The sequence below is a fragment of the Pongo abelii genome, chromosome 18 (genome assembly GCF_028885655.2).
Source record: "Pongo abelii isolate AG06213 chromosome 18, NHGRI_mPonAbe1-v2.0_pri, whole genome shotgun sequence".
In the NCBI taxonomy this organism is placed as follows: domain Eukaryota; kingdom Metazoa; phylum Chordata; class Mammalia; order Primates; family Hominidae; genus Pongo; species Pongo abelii.
The window spans coordinates 85947470-85975415 of record NC_072003.2 but is presented as its reverse complement, the minus strand read 5'-3'; the positions used below and the strand labels follow the sequence as shown (position 1 = coordinate 85975415).

At 48.9% G+C, this 27946-nt stretch overlaps 1 protein-coding gene across 11 annotated transcripts; it reads left to right on the top strand.

The window, feature by feature from the left end:
- Positions 1-173: 173 nt before the first annotated feature.
- Positions 174-27946, top strand: MTHFSD (methenyltetrahydrofolate synthetase domain containing). Of its 11 annotated transcripts, none has more exons than XM_009251019.4 (8): positions 174-1657; positions 3632-3735; positions 6280-6393; positions 9755-9868; positions 11680-11770; positions 16089-16201; positions 16480-16605; positions 25635-27946. In XM_009251019.4, exons 1-8 carry the CDS (start codon positions 1642-1644, stop codon positions 26103-26105), a joined length of 1149 nt encoding a protein of 382 aa, XP_009249294.2. In that variant the 5' UTR covers positions 174-1641; the 3' UTR covers positions 26106-27946.

Sequence of the window (27946 nt, the reverse complement as noted above, 5' to 3'; positions counted from 1 at the left end):
ACCATCTGGGGGCCGTGCTAGGCTGACCATCGGAGAGACTTGGGCTCTGTTTTGAGCACAGCTGGGTAACGGAATCCTGCACACACTTCCACTGCTGGGACCAAGTCTACTTGCATAAAACACTCTCTGCAGATCTACTGTGCTTCCATGAAAGGGGGAAAGGACATCCAACCTCTGTGAGATATTTTATTTTATCACCTCCAAAATGATGTTTGCACTGCTTTTGCCAGCCTGGTGAAAGACAGGCCCGCCCACAAGCAGAACTGAGGCTCCTCGGTGCCTCTATGTATTAATGTTGCGGACACCACATAGGAAGAGAGAGTTGTGATGGGACCCACAGGAGTTGCAATTAAGCACGTTGTCAGGGCTACATGCTCTGCCCTTTCCCAGCTGGAAGACTCAGGCCAAGCTTCTTTAACATGTCTGAACCTCTGTTGCCTCCTGCGTAGGAGACAGGTCACATTTGCCTCTGAGGGTTTGCTGTGAAACATATGTAGCTATGACTTTTAAGGCGCTAAGCTTAATGCCTGGCACATCGTAACACTGTTAATTACCATTACTAATTATGTCCTAAGGAGGTCAAACGAAACAGTATGAGTTACCGGCAGACGTGAGTAAGTCGCTTGAACACGGAACACCATTTTCTGTATCTGTCAAGTAGGCGGGCATTCAAACGCTTTTGTCTGTTTCCCAAGTGTGTTGTGAGGATCTCATAAAGTTTTGGGCATGTAATTTCGAAAGGTGGCAGCCACGTTTTGAGTGCTTGTGATGTGTCAGGCACGTGGCTACGGGGATGATTTCATTCGCTCAGGGAGTGGTTCCTAGTGGCTGGTGGTCCCTGACATCTGTGTGTGTGCTGGGTGGGGGTGAGGGATGTCTTCTTCCTAATAAGTGAATGCACTGCTAGGCTGAACGCCCTCGTTTTCTTCCCGCTGGGCTGGGGCCTGGGAGGGAATGGACGTGACGGTCTGTGCAGCCTGGTCTCCTCGAGCCGCTTCTCGGGCAAACAGGAAAGACATAGACGAGCAGACGCAGGCTGCCACGTTCGTTCTTTCTCAGGGTACGCAGCGGTCAGGGTAAGAATCCACGGGTGTTTCTCAAAGGATGGCCTCTGGCCGTCCGCAGCGCAGTCGCCGGGGCTGGGCTGGCCTCGAATCTCCATCTGCCTGACCCTTTAAAGAGCTGCCGGCCGAGTCCGCTGCACACCCACGTGTGAGCACCTGAGAGTCTGCAGGATCTCAGAGGAGGGAACCGCGTCCTGCAAGAGGAGCAATCAAGGCCGGCTTTCCGGAGGAGGCGGCCTCTAGGAATGGAAGAGGAGGTGGGATGTGTTTCAACCGGCAATGGGTCCCGAGAGGCCAGGGACTTGTTCACTTCAGCAACTCCAGGGCTTGGCAAAACGCCTGTCACGGGCGGCGCTCGACAATGACTAGCTGAAAGCAGGAGCGAAGGGCCTGCTATGGTCCCTGAGTGTCCCCGGCGCAGGTTTTACCCGCCTGAGCATGCGCGCCTGGGCCTCGCCCGCTTAGCCTCCGCCCCTCCCACCATCGCGCAGGCGCGGAGCGGGTGACGTCACTGCGCGCCAGACCATGCGCCGGGAGGCGTCGCGCGGTGACTGCGTCGCGCGGTGACTGCGTCGCTATGGAGCCGAGGGCAGGTGAGGGGCCCAGCGGGGCTCCCGGGAGGCTGGGACTGGGGAGGGACGGCCGGGACCGATGAGGGTCGAGGCGGGGCCACCGGGGCTGGCAGAGGATGGGGCAGAATCACCGGAGGCGGGCGAGGAGGTCAGAGGGGGTCTGTGCTGGGTTCGGGTCGAACCAGCGGCTCTCTCGCCCGGAATCCCGAGAAAGATGTCGGGAAAAATAAAGATAACGGGAAGACGAGGCGGGAGGGATACCTGCCGTGCACGTGGGGGAGCCCGTGGGCCCCTTGAGGTCGGGGAAACTGAGGCTCAGGGTCAGGATCGGAAGCCGGTTTGACCTACACGCTGGGGTCGCTTAACCGCTGTGGTCTTAACAGATGCTTGTTGAAGCCCTGTCCGTGCGGGGCCCTCTCTGGGCACTGGAGAGGCTTCCTCCCGTAGAGCCCCTGGCCTGTAGGAAGTCACTGTCTAGTGAGGGAAGGGCTAGATGATTGATCGCAGGATTGCCTGGCAGATAGCACCCCATACTACTAGTACAAAGGGTGTGCCAGTGTCTGTTAAATGCGGGAACCACGGTTGTGAACAGGTCCACTCCCACCCATACTACGTGTGCTGCATGTACACAGTACATACACGGAGGGTGATCATATGCCATCATGGTAAGAGTGACCTTTGGGGATGCCTGCCCTGTGCCAGGACTGAGCTGGGTCTGGAGACTGAAGGGTGAATGAGACCCACGCTGACCCGACAGGGCCCACAGCCTGCTGGGGGAGCAAACAGACAATTACAGAATAGGGTTCACGCATTTCACACATTACTGTGTGTCACCTTTTATTATTCTAATTATTTCTCATGTTTTTGTAACTTTCCAAAGGAAGGCCCTGCCTTTTAGCCCATTGCTTTATTGGGGGAGTCACTGTTATGGGATTAATTGACTCCAGAGCAGGGGCCACAGTGTTACATTTCTTGTGTCCCACAGGGTATCCTGCGCAGTGCTGGGGATATTCCAGGCCCTCTGGGCTGTTAGTGAAAGTGATACATGTGGTAACCTGGTAGTAATTGTTCCAATGTAATTGTTTCTGTTTGGAAAAAAAACCCAAATGGTATGGGTACTCTTTAGATTTCTAAAGGAAGGTCATCTGCCCAAGACAGCGCTCAGAGAGTGCTTCCCGGGGGAAGTCAAAATCTAAGCTAGACCTGAGGGAGAGCAGAGGAGGTACAGGCCTGAAAGGGAGAGGGAGGTAGGCAGGTATGTGGGGGCCAGGGAAGAACAGTCCTTGAACCACTTTTTGGATTCCTAGTGAGGAATGACAGGAGATGAGGCCAGTATGATCATCTCATTATTAAGCCCACACTAATACAGGGAATTGCAGTCAGTAATCCAAAATAATAGCTGTCTTCTAGATCACTTAGTTTTAAGGCAAGCTTACCTGACTTATGGCAAGAATAAGCGAATTATAGTTATAACAAGACAGAATAGACTAAGATGACAGTTTCTCCACATCAGCAGAACTTGAGTCCCCAAGCAAGGACTTAAGAGGGCTTGGTTACAAGGCTTGGGTTGTATTTGGCTCCCCTGCTGTTCCAAGGTTAGTATAACTGGATTAAATATTAGGGCTATGTTTAATTTACTCTGAACTTTAATAATTTCTCATATGTGGTGGCACATGCCTGTAATCCCAGCTACTCAGGAGGCTGACGCAGGAGAATCGCTTGAACCTGGGAGGTGGAGGTGGAGGTGGAGGAGGTTGTGGTGAGCCGAAATCACGCCATTGCACTCCAGCCTGGGCAACCAGAGCAAAACTCCATCTCAAAAAAAAAAAAAAATTATTACATTTTTCAATGTAGAGACCAAAAGACCTCTCAGTCTGGTCTGGCATAGTCATGAACTTTGGTGTAGGGGGCTGAGCATGTAACTGGAGCAGGCTTTCAGCATGGGATGTGGAATTCCTCTGTATGTTATTAAGTGGGAATCTTTTGTTGCAGTAGGTGTCTCCAAACAGGACATTCGTGAACAAATTTGGGACTACATGGAATCACAAAATTTAGCTGACTTTCCCCGACCTGTTCATCACAGGATTCCCAACTTTAAGGTACTGACACATTTCTGGAGTCCAGAAAAGGAAAACAAGATATTCCTAAATGAATAACACTAGTAATAAAATTCTCTTACTGCGTCATGGTGGATGAGAATGTGGTGAGCAGTGAGCAGTGGTGGGAAATCAAAGCCATTTGGCCAGGGCGTCTTTAGCATTTAGAGACGTCATTTACCCTTCACCTGGGGCCTTTTGCATCTCTGTGCAGGGTGGTTTGGTTGTCTCTAGGTGAGGCTGTGTCCAGAATTGGTGGGTTCTTGGTCTCACTGACTTCAAGAATGAAGCCCTGGACCCTCGCACTGTGTTACAGTTCTTAAAGGCAGCGTGTCTGCAGTTTGTTCCTTCTGATGTTTGGATGTGTTCGGAGTTTCTTCCTTCTGGTGGGTTCGCCGTCTTTGCTGGCTTCAGGAGTGAAGCTGCAAACCTTAGCAGTGAGTGTTACAGCTCATAAAGGCAGTGTGGACCCAAAGAGTGAGCAGTAGCAAGATTTATTGCAAAGAGCGAAAGAACAAAGCTTTCACAGCACAGAAAGGGACCCAAAAGGGTTGCTACTGCGGGTTGGAGCAGCCTGCTTTTAGTCTCTTATCTGGTCCCACCCACATCCTGCTGATTGGTCCATTTTACAGAGAGCCTGTTGGTCTGTTTTACAGAGAGCTGATTGGTCCGTTTTGACAGGGTGCTGATTGGTGCGGTTACAATCCCTGAGCTAGACACAAAAGTTCTCCACCTCCCCACTAGGTTAGCTAGATACAGAGTGCCCATTGGTGCATTCACAAACCCTGAGCTAGACACAGGGTGCTGATTGGTGTGTTTACAATCCCTTAGCTAGACATAAAGATTCTCCAAGTCCCCACCAGACTCAGGAACCCAGCTGGGTTCACCCAGCGGATCCCGCACCGGGCCACAGGTGGAGCTGCCTGCCAGTCCCGTGCAGTGCACCCGCACTCCTCAGTCATTGGGCAGTGGATGGGACTGGGCGCCACGGAGCAGGGGCAGTGCTCATTAGGGAGGTGCTGACTGCGCAGGAGCCCGTGGGCGGGGATGGGGAGGCTCAGGCATGGCGGGCTGCAGGTCTCGGGGAGGCAGCTAAGGCCCTGTGAGAAATCGAGCACAGCAGCTGGTGGCCCAGGTGCTAAGCCCCTCACTGCCCGGCGCCAGCCGCTCCGAGTGCGGGGGCTCGCCAAGCCCACGCCCACCTGGAACTCGTGCTGGCGCAGAAGCGTGGCGCGCAGCCGCAGTTCCCGCCCGTGCCTCTCCTTCCACACCGCCCAGCAAGCTGAGGGAGCCGGCCTTGGCCAGCCCAGAAAGGGGCTCCCACAGTGCAGCAGCGGGCTGAAGGGCTCCTCAAGCGTGACCAGAGTGGGCGTCAAGGCCGAGGAGGTGCCGAGAGTGAGCAAGGGCTGCTAGCACGCTGTCACCTCTCAAGGTGGTGCTACTTGCTGTTTTCTGTTTGATGCAAAGTAAAATATTTATTCTGGCCGGAAGCATGTTATTGTTGTGACGGCTTTTCGCAAAATTAACCCTGCTGAGAGCGTTAGGGAATGAAGGGGTACTGAACTGGAAGTTCAGGCTCTAGCGCCTTTGGAAAGAAATGAATGCCTTGCCAGCCTAACGATGCTGGGCCTTAGTTTCCCGGCTGATCAAAATGTAAGAATCAAAGATGGCTGTTCCTAACAGTGTTGACGGAAAAAAAAAAAAGGTTACTCGGAAGAGGCAATGCAGCAGTTCATAATCTTTGACATGCCTGTTTTCCAAAAGCAAAAGAAAGCGCTTTTCAAAAATGCTCTCTCTGGCCTGAAGGACTTAGCTGTTGGCTTGCTTCACCCCATTTTGTCGGGACTGCCTTTCCCCAAGCCTGGCTTCTCCACAACAAGCTCCACCTTCCCTGGTCTTCAGCTGAGGTGGTTCCAAGACTGTCCTGTCCCTTTGAAAAACTGATCTTTTGATGGTTTTTTGTTGTTACTGTGTTTTGTTTTAATGCTTCTGACCCCAGAGAGAGAAATGTATCTTGACAGAGGTAAAGATGAAGGATGTAGAGAATCATGTAGAAATCTTTAAAAACGAATCAAACAGGAGAGAGGTGGGAGCTTCCAGGTCATGCTACTGCTTGATTTTGTTGGTGGTTACACAGCAGTCTTCATTTTGTGAAAAATCATCAAATTTTGCACTCGTGATTTGTATTCTTTTTGGAATGCATGTTTTATTTCAGTTAAAACTCAAGTGGGGTTAGGCTACTTTTCTCAAATCCCTTTCCTTACTTAGACTGCTTCCTTAGATGTTTCTTTGGGTGACTATTAGTGCCTGTCTGGGTGAGATTCTGGGCCGAGCTGCCTGGGCTGCAGTTGGCCTGAGAGCGTGCTGTCCTTTCAGTAACGTGCGATTGCATTGGAAACAGGGCGCTTCTCATGCTGCCGAGCAACTCCCACGCTTGCAGGCGTTCAAAACGGCCAGGACCATTAAAGTAAATCCTGATGCCCCCCAGAAAAGTGCTCGCTTCTTCGTCCTTGAAGTAAGTGCAACTCTGTCTATTTGCCTAACTAGGGGTCTTATCTGGCTTGCCAAAACATCAAAGACCTAGACGTTTTTGCCAGAACGCAGGAAGTTAAAGTGGACCCTGATAAACCACTGGAAGGCGTTCGGCTGCTGGCGCTGCAGGTAATTCCACTTCCCTGAGCCGAGCCGAGACCTGGCCGCCAAGGGGGTTACCTTTTCCAGGTAGCTGGTCAGTGCACACGTCTGTCTTGCATTTAGAAAGTCGGTGCTTCCGATTCCCTCCAATACAGAAAGTGCCCTTGGTGGTGATTTTTCCAAGAACAGTTCAGAAGCCCTTCAGCTGTTTAGCAATTCAGTCAATCAAGAGTCCCGAATGTTTCTAAATTCAGAGATAAAGGATGTTCAAAACAATGGCTTCCAGGCCCGGTCGGCACAGGAGAGGGAACCCAGGCAGAACCTGTGGTGTTCCAGAATTGAGGAGCTGGAGCTGAAATAGATGACACCACTTTGCCATTTGAAATGAGCATGCTAACAAGCTTGCTGAACACAGAATCATTTGCTTGTGGATGACAGACGGTCACTTGTCATGTTCTGACACTGTAAAGACCATGGTTAAGAACTGGAAAGGTTTCTTCTCAACACTGCTAAACTTTTTAAATTCAGGCATGCTCTTATAATTTTTATTTTTTCGCTTCCTAACCAAACAAACACAAAAACTATGGCGTTGAAGCATTCTCAGTTTTGATGTGCTTCATCAGAGGAGGAAGATTACAACATATTTAGTTCTTTTTGCCACAGTTGTAGTATTATAATTCTTTGAAACATGATAAATCACGAGTAAGAAGTCTGTTGTGCCCTCAAAATGTATCAATTAGAGCACTGTTTCTCAACTGAAAACATATAGGCCCCTTTTCAAGGAAAAAAAGAAAACTCCCTCAGGGTTGATTTAAATTAGTTTATTATAAACTAATTCAATATGATAAACATAAAACTTGGTATAAATTTTAATGCAGATAGCTTTTATGCAACTATAAAACCAAAATAAGCATATAAGTTAAATACGAACAAAACTATAAAATCAGTAACGTTCAAATGACCCCATTAATTTAACGTAATGGTTGATGTGGTTTTGCTGAAGCAAATCGCAGCTGATAACCTGAGTATAGTACTGGCCATCTCACAACAGAATCGTTGTCATTCTTCCTTAACGCTGCCACACGTTGTGTGCTGACGCCATTCTGCCACCCAAGTTGTCAAGTCAAAGTCCCGAGAAGCCCTAGTGAGAAGGGCACTTTCCACACTGCGTGGCAGAAAAGGTGAACGGCAGAGTGTATTCTTGCCGGAGCTGAGAGGAGGGGCCTGCCCTGGGTCCAGGCTCTTGTGGGAGATCATTTTGTCTGCTGATGGTGGTTCAGCCCCAAGAGAGACTTCCATGTAGGCTCTTCCAGAAGCATAGCTTCCTGTCAGCCTTATTTTCCCAGTTAATGAATCATTTTAATAAGCTAGAAGTAGTAATAGCAGCAGTAGCAAGGAAGGACAGCAGTCGGCAGTCACTGCATTCGAGGCGCAGTTCTGTCTAAATGTTTTCCCTGTATTATGTGGTTGGGTTCTCCACTACTCCTATGGGAACCATCTCTGCTTCTCTATGACACTTGAAACCAGACGCAGAGAGGCTCCACCTCGGGTTATCACACGTCAGTCTCAGTACGGCCAGGATTCTGACTCAGCCACCTGACTCCAGAGCCAGTCCTTGCAAGTGTGAAGTTCAGGGTGTTCTCAGCTGTCAGCCCCTCAGAGCAAAAATCAGAAACCTTGACCGTGTGGAGGTCAGCCTTAGCCAAGACGGCCTGGAAGAGGGGTGCAGCCCTGAGCAAATCCCTGTTGCTTCATGCCATCGTTTATTCAGGCTGAAGAAATAACTGCATAAATAACTGAGCTATCTCCCAGGCTGCGTGCTGGGCATAGGATGTACTGGTGAAAGACAACACACATGTGGTCCCTGAGTTCTGGTGCTTACAGGGTCCTCAGTGGTTTTTGGAAACTTTAAGGGACTTAAGGATGAGCTGGGATGCAGGTAAAAATCCAAGTTCCTGAGCCCCAGCTGCATGTGGGCAGGCAATGGTGACATGCACAGCCTCAGGCCACACCTACAGGCACAGCAGCCAGTGTCTGACCGGACAGTCCGCAGTGCCGGGGGCATGCACAGCTTCCCAGGCCCAACCCCAGAACTGTGAGTCTCTAAAGTGGCATCAGACTTTGTTCAATCAGTACTCTGAGGGTGCTCCAAGTACACAGGCTTAAGCACCACTGGCTTAGGTGCCACTTGCCAGCTCTGGCCACATGGTGGTGTCACTCAAGGAGGTTTGAAGACTGTTGGCCATGCCAGGTTCCAAACAGTCTCTGGAGTGAGGTCTAGACCTCGGTAATTCTTAAAGCTTGCTGGTGATTCTAATGCACACTAAAGGCTGAGATCCACTGAGCCAGAGGATGAGCAGCTTCTAGAAAAGACAGAGTGATCCCCGTATGTGGGGCACAGGACTCCAACACTGCCAATGAGGGGAGCTACACTCCACCACTCACAGAAAAGCAGCACGCTGCAGTTAGAGTTGCCTGTGTTGAAGTACTTCGCTCTTGTGGTTGACAAGCCTTTGTTGAAATAGGCCATACAGATGTTGTCAGTCTTTTATTGGTCTTGGGTTGTCATCTCCTGCTCAAAAACTAAAATATACTATTATTTACATGAAAGATTTCACAGATCTTATGATTGCCTTGTGGCTTACCCTTGCATAATCTACAGAGACATCTCAGCCAGTGGTTTTCAAACTTCCATGTGCATCAGAGTCACTGGAAGGCTCATGGAAGCTCCCCACCCCCAGAGGGGCTGATTCATTTCTAACAGGTGCCAGGAACGCTGATGTGCTGGCCCAGGGCCCTCACTTTGAGAAGCCCTGTTCTAGAGGTTCTCACAATAGACATTTGAGAACTAAGTAGAAGTAAAGGGCTATTGGCACGTGTCGGTGTATTGATTATCATGATTACTGATCTCTTTGACTGTGATTTGCTGAACAGCCAAACTAGATAGAAATGTTTGAGTAACTAAGGTAGCTATGCCGTGCCAGTTTCTAATGACAACATTATTGTAACTGTGTCGCACTTGGTGCTGAGAGCAGAGGAGACACAGGAAAGTTGAGGTTGGGATTTTGTCAGAACTGACCTTAGTTTGGATTTCTGTTGTCAATTTTTACCTGTAATGATTTTGAATGGTAAGTGAAGTCAAATTAGCAAGTTTAGTAAACCCTCTGGCTCTTCAGGGTAAGGAGGTGCCGAGTGGTGATTCTAAGAAAAATCGACCCCACACATTATTTAATTAGGTTTTCAAATAAGTAATTTCCTTGGCACACACCAAAAAAAAAATGCAGATAATAGTAATTTGCCTCTTCTCCTGAAATGGTAAAAACACATATAAGAAAGTCCTATGGAATAATTTAATTTTGTAATTTACTGACTGTCTTTTCTTTAAAAGAGCAAAAAAACATTGTTGGTTCCAACACCACGACTGAGAACGGGGTTGTTTAATAAGATCACACCACCCCCTGGGGCAACTAAAGACATCTTGAGAAAATGTGCCACCTCTCAGGTAAGTACTAAAAGCAATGTCCCCACCTAGGAAAGAACTGTACCCTGTGAAGGCTTCTGACGAGTTAGCATAAGATAGCAGCACACAGTTGGAATTCATTTTTAACAGAGCCAAAAGAACAGAGATATTAAAGTATTCAAGAATTCTGTCCTTAATGGAGCCAAGTAGGAAAACTGAGTAAACAGATTCTATTTCTGTAACTCAGTTTCTATTTTGCACGAAATTGGCAAATTATAAATTCCTTATTGTAAGAAAAGGGAAGACGAGTGATCTGGTTCTCTGGCGCTGCCCAGTGTTAACCTGTGATGTTCAGTGTTGTGGAGCTTTTTCTTATTCCCGGCCTGTTCATTGGGTGCCACCAGAGCGACTGGGGAGACAGGATAGAATTTCCAAAACATGCTCCATTGGAAATTGCCTCACCAGTTCTAAGTGAGTAATTACTGACAATTATATATTTAAGATTTTCTTGAATGCCTCACAATTTAGTAAAACCAAGTGTACAAATATGACTTTATGGTGCATTATAATAAAATTGGTTATGTATTTTACAGTTAAGTCGAATTTGGTGACTTTTTTAAGAATCTTAAGGTAAACTCCAAGTCATTTAATTTTTAATCTACTGAGAAGAAAAAATAAGACAATTCAAGATACCCTTTTTTATGGGATTTGCCACTTAAGCCTAATGTATAAAACTGGAATGTTTTATTGTTTATTTATTAGCACCCTGCTTATTCCAAAAATAGAATTTGATATGGTTTATAAAAATACATACAATAAAGTAAAAAATATATATAGAGAGGGAAAGGAGCAAAGGAAAAATAAAGGTAGAAAAATGAGACAAAACCATGGTGATGGTCAGCATTCACAAATGCAAACCGTCTGTTCCTTTGCAGTTGGTCAGTGCCTGCTCCCGTGGCCCCTGTGAGATGATGAGAACACAGGGTTTCCTGCAGTGGAGGGTTTCCTGGACTAAGTCCCCTTCTGTGACTGTCGGGAGACCCCAAGCCACCCGTATGCACTGATCCATACGGAACTTGTCATAGCACTGCAGGCAGAGCCCACTGCCACATCGAATGATCAGTTACTGCCGGATACAGGACTGAAAATGGCTTTTTCCTGAGTCTTACATAAACCGTGTTATGAGAACCATGAACATATTCAGCTTCCCTATTCTTTATATGCATGCCTGCATTAGTATAAAGCAATACACTTTTGGGACATTTTGGTTGAAGGGATAATTTTTTAGAAGCGAGTATATTGTACATAAAGATAGTGGCCTTCAGGATTTTATATTGAATAAATATGTCATACAGTGTTTACTGACCATGTCTTATGTGCTAAATGCATACGTTTTGTTATTTAATTCCAACACTGGTCCGACGAGGCAGAGGGTGGTGTCCCTGTCTTACAGGGGAAGAAACTGAGGCTCAGAGAGCTCCAGCCTGCTGGGGTCCTGTGGCTCAGAGGCTCTGAACCCAGTTCCCTGGGACTCTGCCCCTGTGTTTTCACCACTGTGCTCTTCTGCCTTATGGGGAAAAACGATTTGTTAGATGTTATGAAGTTGGCAGCCTATGAATTTGTGCTGTGAGTCCCTCTTGGCCACCTTTCGGGGAAAGAGACTGGGGAAACTGTGCTCTAAAGCGGTTTCTGGAATGCGGCTTCTCCTGAAACGCCACATCTCCGGTGTTGCGTGTGCCTGCATCTGTTTTGTCCAAGAGGTTGATTCAAACCCTGAGTGCACTTTGATCATGAATTATAAAATGAGGAAGCAGCTGGAGTTGAAATTTTCCAATCCGTATCTCTGTGCGCAGGGTGTGAGGAACTACAGCGTCCCCATAGGCTTGGATTCCAGAGTCCTTGTGGATTTAGTTGTGGTGGGATCCGTCGCCGTTTCTGAAAAAGGTAAGACTAGCAGATGGGAACTCTTGAGTGTGACAGCTCTGCCTGAAGGCAGCTGCGTGCCAGGCTGTTTGTCTTTCAAAAGTCGCCAGTGATGTCTGCTTTCTCGATGCGCTTACCTGGTCTCGGAAGCCACTGCATTTTTCAGAGGTGAAGAATTGGCTCAGCCCACCCGCTTCTGGCCCCAGCCCAACATGTGTACAGCATTTTCACTTTTCTTAGCGGGAAAAACAAAGTGAGATAACTCTCTCTTCAGGTGGTGAAAGGTTTTCTCTCTGTTCTTGAGTGAGCTGGAGCTTAATTTCTTTTCAGTATGTCAGTAAATAGTTGGTTTTGGAGGGACTCCAGCAAATGGAAAAACAGTAGGTTCCAAGCTTTGTTTTTATTATGAAGCAGCAGACTCCTGAACAACACTGTGTGTCCGAGACTCCTGAACAACATGGTGTGTCCGAGACTTCTTCTGAGGCCTGGTGCTTTGCCACGCTACACGTGAGGCAGGCTGCTCTCGGTCCACAAGGCCAGGGGGCCCTTGCTAAGAGGGCAGGGTCACCGCACCACCCCTTGCTGTCTCCAGCTTCAGGGTGCCCTCTTTTCCCAGCCACCACTGGAGCTGATGTGGGGACATTGTTCTTTATTCTTTGCTTTCAGTGCATTCCCAGTTTCTGGTGCTTCGTCTATGTCATCGGGGCTGGGGACTCAGGAGCGCACTGTTCTGGTATACCTGCTACACCTGCTGTGTGCCAGGCAGGCACTGGGTGGTCTCTACCTTAGTGCATGGCGTGTGGGTGGGCCAGACACGAGAGCTGGACCGGGACAGGACGTGACGTGCTCAGTGCTGGACACAAGTCAGCACCGACGGGAGTGGGAAGGGGAGTCTGAGGAGGGACGTGCCGGCCTGGAGGGGGCATTTCCTCAGTAGCGGCCTCAGGGGTGGCTCCTGCATGCCGGCCACTGTCCAGGCAGAGGGGACTAAAGGGTCCTCAGGCAGCAGGCCCTTTACTAGGTTGCGGCCCCTTCTCAGCAGCCTTGAGGCGAGATGATGGGACTTGGGCTCTTGGTGGTGGGAAATCAGCAAAGGTCCCCTCTTGGAAAAAGATCATCAGGTTCAGGGATGTATAAAGAAGAAAGTAACACTTTGTAAGTTTCATCGTTTAGCTAACCCCCTGTGTAAAGTAGTAAAGTAGCCATGTGTCTGCTTAGAAAATTGAACAGCACAGAAAGCTCCACCATAAGTCTTCCCTGTTCCTTCCCAGCTGCCCCAGTAGGAGTTCCTAGTGTAGATGTTGTACATAGTAGCATGCGTGTGAGACACAGATATCTTTTTTTTTTAAGTTCCGGGATACATGTGTAGGATGTGCAGGTTTGTTACATAGGTAAATGTGTTCCATGGTGATTTGCTGCACCTACCAACCCATCACCTAAGTATTAAGCCCAGCATGCATTAGCTATTTTTCCTTATGTTCTCCCTCCCACTGCCCCCGCCCTGACAGGCCCCAGTATGTGGTTGTTCCCCTCCCTGTGTCCATATGTTCTCATTGTTCAGCTCCCACTTATGAGTGAGAACGTGCAGTGCTTGGTTTTCTGTTCCTGCGTTAGTTTGCTGAGGATAATGTTTTCCAGCTCCATCCATGTCCCTGCAAAGGACATGCTCTCATTCCTTTTTATGGCTGCATAGTATTCCATAGTGTATATGTACCACATTTTCTTTATCCAGCCTATTGTTGATGAGCATTTGGGTTGATTCCATGTCATTGTTATTGTGAATAGTGCTACAGTGAACGTACATGTGCATGTGTCTTTATAGTAGAATGATTTATAATCCTTTGGGTATATACCCAGTAATGGGATTGCTAGGTCAAATGGTATTTCTGGTTCTAGGTCCTCTAGAAATCAGCACACTGTCTTCCATAATGGTTGAATTAATTTACATTCCCACCAACAGCGTAATAGTGTTCTTATCTCTCCACAGCCTTGCCAGCATCTATCACCATTCTGACTGGCGTGAGGTGGTGTCTCATTGTGGTTTTGATTTGCATTCCTCTAATAATCAGTGATGTTGAGCTTTTTTCCATGTTTGTTGGCTGTATAAATGTCTTCTTTCGAGGAGTGTCTGTTCATGCCCTTTGCCCACTTTCTAATGGGGTTGTTTGGGTTTTTTTCTTGTAAATTTGTTTCAGTTTCTTACAGAGTCTGGATATTAGACCTTTGTCAGACAGATAGTTTGCAAAATTGTCTCCCATTCTGTAGGTTCTCTGTTCACTCTGATGATAGTTTCTTTTGCCGAGACACAGATATCTTATAGCAGTGGTCCCCAACTTTTTGGCACCAGGGACCGGTTTCATGGAAGACAATTTTTCCATGGACCAGGGAGGGGATGGTTTCAGGATAATTTAAGCACATTATATTTATTGTGTACTTTAGTTCTGTTATTCCTACATCATAATAAATCACGAAATAATTATACAACTCATAATATAGAATCAGTGGGAGCCCTCAGCTTGTTCTCCTGCAACTAGACGGTCCCATCTCAGGGTGATGAGAGACGGTGACAGATCAGCAGGCATTAGATTCTCATCAGGAGCACGCGACCTAGATCCCTGGCATGCACCGTTCATACGAGGGTTTGCACGCCTATGAGAATCTAATGCCGCAGCTGAGCGGACGGGAGGCGGAGCTCAGACAGTAATGAGAGTGATGGGGAGCGGCTATAAATACAGAGGAAGCTTCGCTCGCTCACTGCCCGCCTTGTGCTGTGTGGCCTGGTTCCTCACAGGCCATGGACTGGTACTGGTCTGTGGCCCAGGAGTTGGGAACCCCTGTCTTATAGTTTATAGGTATAGATTTATAGATATCACTTTTCTACATTCACAGAAGGGACGGCGGCACACATAGAGCTCCGTGCCTTGCTGGAGAATGTGTCTTAGAGCCCTTTCCTGTCAGCACTGCAGGCTGGCCTCCTGGGCCTGTGTTGAGGAACTGCACGGTGTTCTCACGTGACTGCACCTCAGTAACTGAAGCCCACCCCCGCCGATGGATACATACGTTATGAGTTATTTCCAGATTTGGCTTTGGTCTTTTTTCTTACAGACCATGTTGGAAGTATGTTCTGTGGGATAGTCTAGGTGCACCTTTGAGGCTATACATGGGGGCCAGTGCCTCAGAGGGGAGTTGCTGAACTGAAGGGTGGATTGTCAGCCTTGATGTTGCCACCAGAAGGGCCGCTCACTTTCGGCCCTCAACAGTGGTGCCTGGCCTCTTTTCCCGCTTCCTTGTTCCTAGCTGGAATGAGCCAGCTTTGACTTTTAGCAGTCTGCTAGTGAGCAGTGAATAGTATCTCCTTTGCCTTTGGTTTGTACCTAATTAGGAGTCAGTCAAGCATTTTTCACGTTTGCTGCTTATCTGCCTGTCATTTTCTGTGAACTGTTCATATCCTTTGCTATTTTTCTGTTGAATTTTCTTTCTCTTGTTTCTTTGCATGTACAGTTGAAGGTTTTGAATTGTCAAAGTAGCTTGATCAGATGTGAGTCTTAGACACGGCAGCAGTGATGCAGGTGCTCTGCGGGTGATGCTGGTGGTGGCACACGCTGGCCTCAGTTTCTGAAGTGCCTCAGGCTTCTCATAAGAGGAATTGTAGCTTCTCCGTGGGGGCCAGAGGCATTTGATGTATCTGTCTTCCTGCATTTTTGTCTCTGAATAGCTGATTTGGCTAGAGAGGCTGTTAAACCTCGATTTCATCTTAGCTACTCTTTTAGGCTCAGAAAATCCTTTTGTTGTGCCACTAATTACAAATTTGCAAAACGCTTTAGTACTGCTTAAACCGTCCCTCAGGACCTGGTGTCTAGTGGTGAGTATTCAGTGCTTTTGAAGAAACAAGGCCATGCCCTCTTGCACTCCTGACTTCAGAGCAGCGATTTTCCCTCCAAGGTAAGTTGATTAAACATGTTTTGCTTTCAGTAGGAATTTGTTTTTAGTCTTTTTGAGAACTGCTCTTTTCATTCTTTTTAAGTATGAGTCTTCCTAACATAAAGCTGACATGAATGTGATCTGTTTCCCTTTGTGACATGCTTAAACGGTCCAGCGTTCACGTCATTGTAGTTTCATCACCGGACATTTGCCGTGTTGTTATTCCTGTTTAATGCCCAAAAGTCCATCTTCAGTGTGGGCTGCTTGTGGGCATTTGGTGGGCATTTCTGTGAAAATTTCTATAGATTAGCTCGGGATATTGGGTTCAAGTTTCTCCTTCCACTGGACCTGATGGAAAATCCACTTCTCAGCGATGCCCTGGACCGCCCAGCGATACTGATTCTCAGTTGTCTCTTAGGCTGGAGAATCGGGAAGGGAGAAGGCTACGCCGATCTGGAATATGCCATGATGGTATCCATGGGCGCCATCAGCAAGGAGACGCCGGTGGTCACCATCGTCCACGACTGCCAGGTGCTCCTTATGAATGGGCTGAGCAGAGCCACTGCCATTCTCTTCTGAGGGAACAGGGGGTGGGGAAGGAGACTCATCTGCTTCTGAACTGTGCCGTGTCACGAGTGGTGTGGATCAGCCAGGGCTGGACTTGCTAGTGGTGCAGCGGCTAAGCCTTAGCCCCAGAGTGGATTTGGGGGTGCTTCTCTAGCCAGCCTCACATTCCCACTGAGCGGGGCAGTGTGCACGACTGCAGTGGCATTCCCACCAGCCCCTTTATCCCACCTCTGTTCCCCCAGGTCGTGGACATCCCTGAAGAGCTTGTTGAGGAGCACGACATCACCGTGGACTACATCCTCACTCCAACCAGAGTCATCGCCACAGGCTGCAAGCGCCCAAAGCCGATGGGAATCACCTGGTTCAAGGTGGGTCACGGCCGTGGCCAGCTCTGGCCTGTAGCTTAGTGGCTCCTCCTCTTTTAAGTGTTTTCTGTCTGGCATGGAAGCTGTTGGCAATCCCAGCATGGCTGTATGTTAGAATTACCCAAGGAGCTTTTGAGCAATGTGGCTCCTGAATGACAATCTCCAGGCCCAGGCCTAAGAATCTGTGTATGGATCTCTGGGAGTCTAAAAAGCAGCTAGGTTTAAAATCTGCCTCTGTAGATGGCAGAAATGGCCACATGGGCTGGGAGGGTGAATGCCTTGAAGCTTTACTTGCCCACTGTTTTTCATTTTTAAGAGTTGTTTTCTGCCATCCCAGGTGCAGCACGTTCTGCCTGGCCTTATCTCATTGGTCTTCCCTTTTTAAATCCAGATTTTTTTTTTTTTTTTACTGAGGATCTGGATCTTCAAGCAGATCTAGCCTGAGTAGGAGGCAGTACCAAGCCTTTGTACATTCTATGCATTTGTGGTTTTTATCTCCAGATTAGGTAATGGCACACGTTGCAAGTTAGTCTGCAGTAGGAGTTTGACCCTGCAAGTCAGCCTGTAGGTTATGACGCTGTCTCTGCTGGGCAAACAGCCGGAATTACTGAGAAGACATTTGTGCTTTGTGTGGACAAAACTATTGGTTAAATAAGCGTACGTGTCCACGTATCCCATTCTTTAAACCCAAATCATTCAGCATTTGAAAGTATCCCTCCTTTGGGCATGGAAAATCAACAACATCACCTCTAAGGATGAACACAGAATACCTGCTACTTTTGCCACAGCCCAGCGGGGACTTTCCCTGCAGCCGTCCTGGGCAGGCACTGTTGGGGACTCCCAGGTGTGCACTCCTCAGTTGGCCGCTGATGAACGCAGAGGGAACAGCCTTTGTAACCCAGAGTGTGTGGGCGGCCCTCTAAGCGCACCAGGAGCACTGGGGAAGAAGGTGGTCACTGCTCTTCCAGGAAATGAAAATATCCCTTGGTGTCTTTCTTAAGAGTCTTCCACCTGAGAACTCTGGTCCACAGCTTCCTTGTAAGTGGAAGCCAATGCACTAGACAGAGCATGAGGCTGGCAGCTCCTCAGAGCCGAGAACAGGGATGGTGGGAAGGTTGCACAAGGGCGTTAGCCACAGTGAAGCTGCTGGCAGTCCCTCCAGGCCTGCGCAGCATAGAAGGGGCCCATTGCAGCCATATTAGGGGGCGCCTGGACAGCCTCTCCTGGCAGAGAGCTAGGAACAGCCTGGTTACATTCTGAAGATTTTAACAAGAAAAGTAGAAAAGTAGCAACAAATGAAGTCATCGGACACGTTAGGTGAATATATCTTCTTACAGAAGAAAAGCAAACCAAACTCAGCCAGGGTTCCTGAGGGTCAGCACTGTGGGGGAGGGAGGGCATCGGGGGCTTTGCTGTTTATCGAGACCCTCTTCCAGGAAAATGGTCACTGTTTATGAGGCCTCAGCAAGAATCTCAGACTTTTCAAAGGCCATCTCTCATTTTGGGTCCTGTGTTCTCAGTTTCACCACCTGGTAATCCCTTTGCATGGTCAGAGGAAATCAGTCACTTTCTACAACTCCCAGTATTTCTGTTTTAGTCTCGCTAGCCGTGCAGCCAAAGTGTGTTTTATCAACATTTGTTGGGAGAAAAAAAAAAATCCCTAAATTCCAGTAAAGAGTTTGGATGTGGAAGGCGGACAGTTCAGTGCTAGGTTATAATATTGTTTCAAATTGACTTTTTGGCAAATATTTGGTATACCTCTCCATGATATTATAGTGATAATAATTTATCACTATAGGTTTATAGGTTTTAGAATCCAAGAATTTACCTCTTGGCTATCTTACTGGAATATCTGGGATGCACTATAGATCTCTTGATGAAGGATGTGAAGGAAGTACAAACTGCCTTTTCTTCACTCATTTCAATACACAAAGATAGTTCAGCATCTGATTCCCTGGCCTTTGTTCCACCTTTCCAGTAGTTGACGTCCTGTCCTGTCTTACAGACCAGTCTAATACACGCTCTGTTTGAGTGCAGTTACTGTAAACAGCGCATCTCCTTGATTCACCATCAACATCCAGTGGGCTCTTCTCAGCTTGTGTCTCATGATTTTAAAGAAAGGAGACCAGGTGGCCAGTGAGTGTATTGCCGAGTTTAGCAGTCAAGAGTTTCCCACTTCATAGCTCTATCTGTAACTTCCAACACACTCTCCAAGCCTTCTCGTTTGTCTTTGAAATAGAGGCAGTGCATGTAGAATGCCCAGGACGATGCTTGGGAGCATGGCCACAGTCATCATCATTGTCACAAATGCGAGGTAGGTTGTTAATAAAGTTGAGAAATCTTCCTGGACGCCGTGCATGTTTCTTCTTTCTCTGTGCTGCTGGCAGAATCCTTAGGATGGTCCTTCTGGGTAGCTCACTGAGCCAAGATGGGGTCCTGCACATGTCTCCCTATGGCCACGAGTTGTACCTGTCAGTGGAGGACAAGGAGAGAAAGGCACTGACCCCGGCTCTCCAGCCCTTTGGCTGCTCCATACCGCCTGTGACTATGCAGGTGCTTTGCAGAGACCCCCCACAAGTAGCCATTGTTCTTCCTCCTCCCTATCGTCTTCAGCAAAGGAAGCCTGGTAGGGTTGGGTAAGGGGCTTAAAATGCACTCCAGCACTCTGCACCCTCATCGGAAACTTTCTGGCAGGAAGAGAGAGAGGTACAGAGACATTCCCCAGAAGGCTCTGTTTTTACTCCTCCTTTCTAGAAGGCACATTGTCTGCTCTGTCCTCGTGGGCTCTTCTGTCTCTGGGGGCGATCGCCTCACTCACAGACCCGTGAAACTCAGGGTGACTTGGCCACATCCAAACTACAAGATGCATAGCCGCTGCTGCCCCATCTCCCAGTCACTGTACCCTGAAAACCCAGGACTCCCTGAACCCCCAGCTACACCAAGGATCTCTGCCAGGCTGGAGATGGTACCAAAGACCTGGGCCTGAAGCTGGAACGTGGTCCTCAACCTCTGGGCAGTTCGTCCAGCTCCGGTGATCTTCTGATCCTTGGAGACAGTCATGCGATGTCCCTCCCTGTGACAGCCATGTGTCAGGTGGTCTGTAGTGGGCTGAGAGCCATTTGGCTGCCTCAGCTCTGTGCAGTAGCAAACCGAAAACGGCTGAAGCCCTGGACCTGCTAGTGTCGAGCAGCCCTGGCCACTGACCAGTGCCTGCCCTTGTCGGGAGTGAAACGCAGAGTCCCAGCCAGCTCCCAGGGCTGCGTGGTGTCCTGTGAGTCACTGACAACAGAAGAACGGAACTTCCTGTTGAGACCCATGGTCACCTGCTGGACCCAAGTGAGCACCTGGACAGCAGCAGCAGGTGGAGCCTCTGTGGGGAGACCCAGGTCTGCTGCTGCCGCCGCTGCCCTGGAAGCTCTGTTCTGCCCAAGCTGCACCTGGACAGTGGAGACCCGCCACACCATTGTAGTGTTTCCCTAGAGCTGGCCTGAGCTGGGGAGCAGGAAAGATATATGTTAAGAATACCTTGGAGACAGAGAGGAATGGTAGGGCATGGCTACAGACTCCAGAACCTCAACTGTGCCGAAGGCAAGGCCAGCCTGAGTGGGAGACTGAGGGCTCAGGAGAAGCCACTCGGGCACCCACAAGCCTGTGGTCCCAGTCACCAGACCCACAAACCAGAGGGCCTTTTGGCCTTTGCCCAGTGGAAGGACTGTCAGTCACACACATCTTCTCACCCAACCTGTGCCCCTCACCATCAGCACACGGTTCCTGATTACCACGGGGTTGGCGAGGACACCATAGACCGAGGCCTGTGCATCTGACTTTCCCGGGGCAACGCATTTGCTCCTTAATGAAGGAAACTGGGTTCTTCCAGAGCCACTCTCGTGCTCATACTCAAGGAAACAATTCTATAGCTTTCAAAGCAGGCCCGTTCTTCCCCACACAACCTGGTGGGGAGTGTGGTCCTCAGATGGCCACAGTATGCTGCATGATCTACAGATACCTCAAGAAAAAGGATTTGAGAACAGGGCTCCTCTGAGCAGCAGTCCTGGGACAGCAAAGCCCAATTTCAGATCCCGCATAAAACAAAATTGTTCTCTGCAAATAACGCAGCTAACTGTGAACCAACCCCTACCCACAACCAAGCCGTATGTTTAGAGGGCTGAGACAGGCTTTCATTGAAAAAGAATGACTGTACTTGACCCGATAATTTACCTTCTAGGAATCAGTCCTAGAGAAATATGTAGAAATTCAGATAAGGATTTATCTGAATTTCTATAGAAGACATTTAGTGCCTTAAAATGGGGGTGGGGGGAGTCCATTTAAGTGCATACAGCTTTTTAAAGAATATTTAGTGGCATGAGAAAGTGCATGTGTTATAAAGTAGAAAAGGCACGATATGATATACATGCTTGATGTGGAATTTCATATTCTGCTCATGTTAAAAGGCAGGGAGAAAAGACGGTGAGGGAATACAGCAGAATATTAACAGTAGTTATCTCTGGGAGATAGGATTTCAAACATTTCTACTTTTTTCCCGAATTTCCCACAACAAGCATATACTAATTTTATAATCAACAATATTTAGGAAAAAAATAGTAAATTTGTTCAACATTTTCCAAGGTAGACATTGTGCCTGGGTGCATTTGAACCCAGTCACACAGCAGCAAGGTAGATATCTCTGTTCCCAGGGTACCCAGTTAGTAGAAATGAGAATTCAGAAATGAAAATAGTTAAATATGCCCCAGTTCTTAAAACTCACGCACAGACGTGTGTAGGGTGACACTGGAATAGCCAACATGGAAAGCTCAAGCATGTCTGCGTGAGGGGAACCATGCGGCTGCTCTTCTCTGAGGGCTGAAACCCCAAGTGCAGAAGTGAGACAGGAGCTGCTGGTCCCATGCAGGACTCTGCGGAGCAGGGGGAGCGAGGCACGCCACTCCCACGGGCTTTGCAATGAGGCCAGGCAGGAGCCGAAGCGTGCAGATGGAAGCTGGCATTTCGCAGCGTCAGTTTTAAGGTGATCATGTATACCAGGAAACAGAAATGTTTTTTACTAAATAGTTCTTAGTGACTTCCATACCCCTCCCAAGTTGAGACATCCCTTCCCGATGTTGGGGTACAGTCGAACGCAGCGCTGCCTGTGGTCAGGCCCCGTGTTGGGACATCCAGGCCTTGCCCCTGCTGTCCGTCAGCACTCCCAGTCGAAGCATGATTGTAAAGGGGTGGCCCTATTGAACCTTTTTCTACCTACCAACTCACACCTTTGATCAACTCTGAACAAAAGGGTTTTCCATGAGCCATGTTGAAGAGATTCTGCCCTTAGAGAGCCAGCAGAGGCTTCGAGACCTGCAGGCATTTATGTTTACAGAAGGCAGCACGTTCCCTTGGCCTTGCTGTGCTGTCCTCTGAGCATACCTACTCCATATGGTTATTTCACTGTGGCTGTTTGGAAGTGTCTTAAAGCGTTTTCATCAGCGAACAATCATATTTAGTCTCAGGCAAGAGAACTCATTATTTATGGAGGTTGAACTTAGTATTAGAAATACTTCTGATGTCTGCTCATCTTCACCAGCATGGCTCACGCCTGTAATCCCAGCAGTTTGGGAGACCGTGGCAGGAGGATCACTTGAGCCCAGGAGTTGAAGACCAGCCTGAGAAACATAGCAAGATCCCCTCTCTACTGAAAATACAGAACTTAGCTGGGTGTGGTGGTGAGTGCCCACATGTAGTGCCAGCTACTTGGGAGGCTAAGGCAGAAGGATTGCTTGGAGCTGGGTATTCAAGGGTGCAGTGAGCTGAGTTGTGCCCCTGTACTCCAGCCTGGGTGACACAGTGAGACCCTGTCTCTTAAAAAAAAAAAAATGAGGGGGATTCAAAGATCATCCTCCCAGTTTGCTTATCTTCAGGTCAGGTAATGGCAAGAGTCAGAAAGAAAAGCAGTTTATCCAAAATGGTAAGAGCAGCATGTAGCTGCCTTAAGATTGGAGCCCAAGTGTCTGCTTTTTTGAGCAGTTTCTGACTCTCAATCAGAAATCTTGAAAGTCAGATTTCGGATTCGTATTTGACTTAGCATGTCTAGGGGACAGGTTTTTAAACTTAAAGTTTATTTTTTTTTTTTTTTAGAATAGAATTAGTTATAAAAAGGCAAAAATGTTTTCTCATGTTTGATTAACAAGCATAATTTTTCACTTCACATGCCAGATTGACAGAATGTAACAACTATTCCTCATTGCCAGCCAGGAAACAGTAGCACTGCCATGCACTCATCCCAGCCATGACGTCCAGCCACCCTGCTGGCTGGCGCACAGGAGGCTTTCTTGTCAGCTGTGGCAGGGATCGGCGTGGTCATCCAGCAGCTGGCAGAGTGGCAAAGCCGCCCCGCAGCCAGGAAGCTGTTTCCATTAGAGCTTAAGGAGGAGGGAGCTGATGTGAAGCCTTGTCATCCTTTACCCACAAACACTGCTCGTGAAAAGAGCAATTTTCCTTCAGTGGAACACACTTCCACATTTCCATTCTAACGGCCACCCCTGTGGATGCCAGTGTGTCAGTGCCCTGGCCGCCAGTTAGCTCATAATGTGTGGTTAAGATGTTTTCATTATTCTTCAGCCGATTGTATATTTGCTGGCTCAGAATAAAGGAGCTCCCTGTGATGTGCATGGAAGGATATATTTGTCTTTCCCACGGCATGTTTCAAAACAGATTTCTGCTGCAAAACCCCAAGTGTGAAGCCTCGCCTGAGAATGTTTGCTTCTGCCATAGGGAACCTTGAGGTGCTACTGGACACAGATGGGAGGGGAAGTAACTCAGGAGGCAGGAGACTGGGCTGGGGCAGCTCCTGATGGACCCCATCAGAAGAGCAGTGTTTACCTGGAGGGTGCATCCTGCCCCCAAACCCCTACCCCTTACTGTACCCCTTACCTCGCCCCCACCCCACCCCACGGGATGCTCTCACCTCCAGGCTTCTGGTGCTGTATGCAGAGCCAAGTAACTTTCAGTTCTTCCAGATAAATGCATAGCCACACTTTTTCTCTCATTGCAATTGTGGTTTTAAATTGTATCATCTGTTCTCAATACTAAATCTGGTAATTTAAAAAATCCTTCAAAATCAAATGATGACCAGTTATATCTATTTTTAAATGTTTCAAAAAAACCACAAAAGCCTGAACGTTCTGAGAAGGTGGAATAGAGGTGTAGAAAGAGGTTGGGGTGGTTGGGCTTAGGTCGTTTTTGAGATTCCTTGGGCCTCAGAGCTGGTATGATACTGCTCTGTGAGTTTAGTCTCCTCACAGTGAATGAGTTGAGAAGGAAGGCCAAGGGCCCAGTGGAAGAGAAACGCCTTATGATTAGAAAAGAGCGCATCGTGGATGTGTTCATGGCATAGACGTGAGTTGTTTTCCTTTGTGTCTGAACAATGGGAAATGTTGGCACAAGTCTTTCTTTGCAGAGTCTTTCTATGACAGCCAAGAGTCTGTTTGCCATTCAAGACCAAAATCAGGCCATGTGCCTGCTACCTGCCAAGGCTTCTGACGTGGCAGTGCCAGGGAGCAGAGTGGCATCCCGCCACAGAGGACTCTGACCAAAGCAAAAGCTTCGCCGGGAGGGGAGGTTACTTTCCACCCAGCACTGGGAGACAGAGCCAGGTATTAGATGAGAGAAGATTGAGAGCCTCTAGGTTTGCAGGAATGCACTTGGCTGTTCTTAGGTGTTTGTTATCTTTAACTATTACTCTAATTTATTGATGCTTAACTTGGGGCCTGCGTACTTCTTGTAGTTTGGAGGCCCATGAATAGTCTTTATCGACCCTGGGAAATTGTACAGAAAATTGTGGGTGAGTCATTCTTGGGAGGGAACCCCAGCTCCTCACAAAGGTTCCTCTGTCACCCTGCCGAGGATAAGAACCATTGCTCTAAATTACATATTATTCTGAATGTAATGAGAGCATTGATACTAGTTGAAGTATTTCATCATGTAGAACAATTTACAGTTGTCTAGCTCACGTGCTGCCCCATACTGCGACATAGTCACTTGTTGGAGGCCTGCAGATGACCATGCTCGTGTGAAAGCTTGGTGCCCCAAAGAAAAATAAAAAGGATCTCTAAAGAAGGAGAATTGTCAAAAAGGACTGCACAGTGTCTGTCTGTTTCTTTTCTGCACAGGGCACGGTGGTCCAGGCGTCACCTGACTTGTCCTGACCCATAGGCAGCCCCCAGTGCAAACTGCCCCACAGGACAGAGCCATCAGGCCTTCACCATTTAGGCTGCATCAAGCCAGTTCCAGTCTGTTCCAAGGGGCCCGCTGCCGTAGCTGATTAGAAAAATCCAGATAAAGCCAAAGATGTCCTTTGTCTGCAAGTCCCATACAATTGAGACTTAAGTTTTGCATAGTATTACTGATTTCATAGTCTGATGACCCGTCGCTAGGAAGTGTTTTCAAAGCTATGTTTCAGACTTGCCTTGTTTCTGCATTTTTGGCTCTGCATTGAAGGGGGTGACCCCTGAGAGACGTTCCTTCAGTGGAGAGGAGACCCCTGTGGTCCTATTAAAGTCCTCATCCCACCCAAAGGCACAGGTAGGGGGCAGATGCGGAGGCAGCTCCCCATTATTCTGGGGGGATCATTAGGGGAGCTGCCTTTTGTGACCCTGTAATCGCAATAGTAGCAACCTTAGGTGCCTCTTCTGGGTAGGAGGCCTGAGCGGAGAGCCCCAGCTTTGCTTTCCTGCTTCTAGGCCTGGAGGAAAATGAAGGCCCAACCCTGCAGCCTCTACAGCACGTGGCAAACGCTCCAGAGCCCCCGTGAGCGCTGACTTCCCTTAAGCCAGGGGCAAGGGGCAGAGCTACAGACTGGTGACATCGTCTGTGTGAGACAGTGGGTGGGACAGTGGGAGTCCCATGTGCCTGGGGCTCAGACCACTCGGCATCCAGTCCACGTGTGCAGCACAGCTGGTAATCAGAGGTGTGGATGCATATGTGGCAGGTGCCCCTGTGATTCTCTCCCTGAGAAGAGCTGCAACTGCTTTGCTTTTCAGATCAGCCGGGAGATGATGGAGAAAATCCCCATATTGAGGAGCCTCCGTGCCCGAGAGCAGCAGGCTGGGAAGGATGTCACCCTCCAGGGTGAGCACCAGCACCTTTCGGAACCAGGCCGCCAGCAGACAGTGCCCCTGAGTGTTGGCAGGAGGCCCCCAGACACACCCGGATCAGAAGCTAATTCCGTGGAGGCAGCCCGTGGCTCCCCACCAGGGGAGGGTGCCCCGCTTGCAGCCGATGTTTATGTTGGTAACCTCCCCCAGGACGCCCGTGTGAGTGACCTGAAGAGAGCCCTGCGGGAACTCGGCTCCATGCCCCTGCGGCTCACCTGGCAGGGCCCGCAGCGCAGAGCCTTCCTCCATTACCCGGACTCGGCCACAGCCCAGCAGGCCATCTCCTGCTTGCAGGGCCTGCGCCTGGGCACCGACACCCTGAGGGTGGCGCTGGCCAGGCAGCAGAGGGACAAGTGACCTCGTGGACAGCCACGGAGCTCACTGCAGACTCGCCATCCCCGTCCCCTGCTACTCTGGTTCCGGTGGCACTCGAGAGGCCTGCGTGGCAAGACGTGTTGGAGCCACCGCCTGAGCTGCTCGGGTCTCAGTTCTTCTCAGAAGTCACTGCTCAGTGAACGCCCAGGCCCTCCTGTGAGTGGGGAAGCTGGCCTGCAGTTCATCTCACAGCACGCAGAGACTGCAGCCTCCCATTTGTGCAGGCTTGGGCCTTGAGCCAGTTTGTGTTTCTCTGGAGGGACAGAGCAGAGGGGCCAGGGACTGAGTGAGTGGCTAAGCAGGGGAGGGTGATGTGAAGGGTGATCTCGGGTTTGCCAGGGGTGGGCTGAACAGGAGAAGATGAACAAAGGATCCGGCTCTCAAGAGGCCCTGGCAGGGACTGGATGCCAGGTACAGAAGAGCGCCCTTGGGCTTCAGGCTCCTGAGCTGGCAGCATGGCAGGGAGAGCTCCATCCATGTCGCAGGAGTCCAGGGAGCTCAGCCCCAGGGTAAAAAGTGCTCACTGCAGCTCAGATCAGTCCTCAGGTCACACTTTGGGGAGCCAGCCTCCCCTCTTCCCCTCCCCACCCCACTCCTCCCTCTGCGGACACACACTCCGGGCCCTCAGCCAGCTGGCTGCATGAGGAGCAGCTTTGTGCTGTGGGAGAGACCGGCTCTGGGAGAATGGGTTTCATCCCAGCCTACGTCACATTTGCCCAGTGCCTTATGTTTTCTGGGGTTTTTTCCTCCAGTTCTGTTTCTAAAAACCAGCTGGAGTTTGGCTGAATTGTCCTTTCTCAACAGAAGCGCTTTTGCAATTGATCCCGGGCAACAAGTCAAAGTAAGCTTTTAAGTGGAGATTTTTTTTTTTTCAAATGTATATGCTTTGGAAATTTTGATTTTTTAGCCAGAGGGTTTTACCAAGTGTTATTTGAAGCACATCATGATGCCTCGAGAGGGCAGCCCGCGCACGCACTTTAGAGAAGATGTTCTCGTGACACTCCGTCTTCTCTTTGAAAGAGCATTTTCTCATTGGTTTTGCCGTGAAAATCCTGTGGAGACTTCGGAAAGAAAACGCAGCCTTAGATTTGCTCATTAAAGACAGATTTCCTTCCCAAGTCGCCATGAATAAAATGAGGGAGTAGAAACGTCTGGAAGCGCCACACCTGGCCCTGGACCCTGGGCCCTCTGTGTCCTTGGCCTTGTCCCCGCCCGCACGGCTGGTCACATTTGTCATTGGGCATTCAGCTCAGTGTCAGAGGCTGACTCAGTCCCCAGTTCAGAGTAGTCACCTGGTTACACTGAACTCCTCACCTTCTTTTCTCTCTTTTTTTAAAGAATACTTCTTTTTTTGAAAGATTCTTATTTTTTTGTTTGTTTGTTTACCTTTTTCCTGTGGATTTGTCGCCATTAGAATAGCAACTCCAGGAGAAGAGCAAGTGAGTCAGCCCCGCCTTGTCCACTCCCTGCCCCGCCAGCAGTGGGTACAGCCCTGCAGACAGGAGCAAGGACTTCGGGGAATAGACCCACTGGAGCCGGGAGAGGGAGAAGCTGGATTCTGACTCCACCACTGGCACTCCTGTGTCCAGCTATGCCTGACGCCCACCCCACCCTCAGATGGCGGGATTAAACCAGGCAGTACAGGGTTACTCGGGGAAGCCAGACTGCTGGGGTTTCCTGTCACTTTAGCCAGAATAAGCCAGGTGTGTGGAGACACAGATAATCTGAAAGAGTTTCTCATTTTTATATTTGTGGAACATCGTGTAAGAAAAACTAAAGAGCCAAGTGCCTGAAATAAAGTCCCCCACATGTATCAGCCTGCA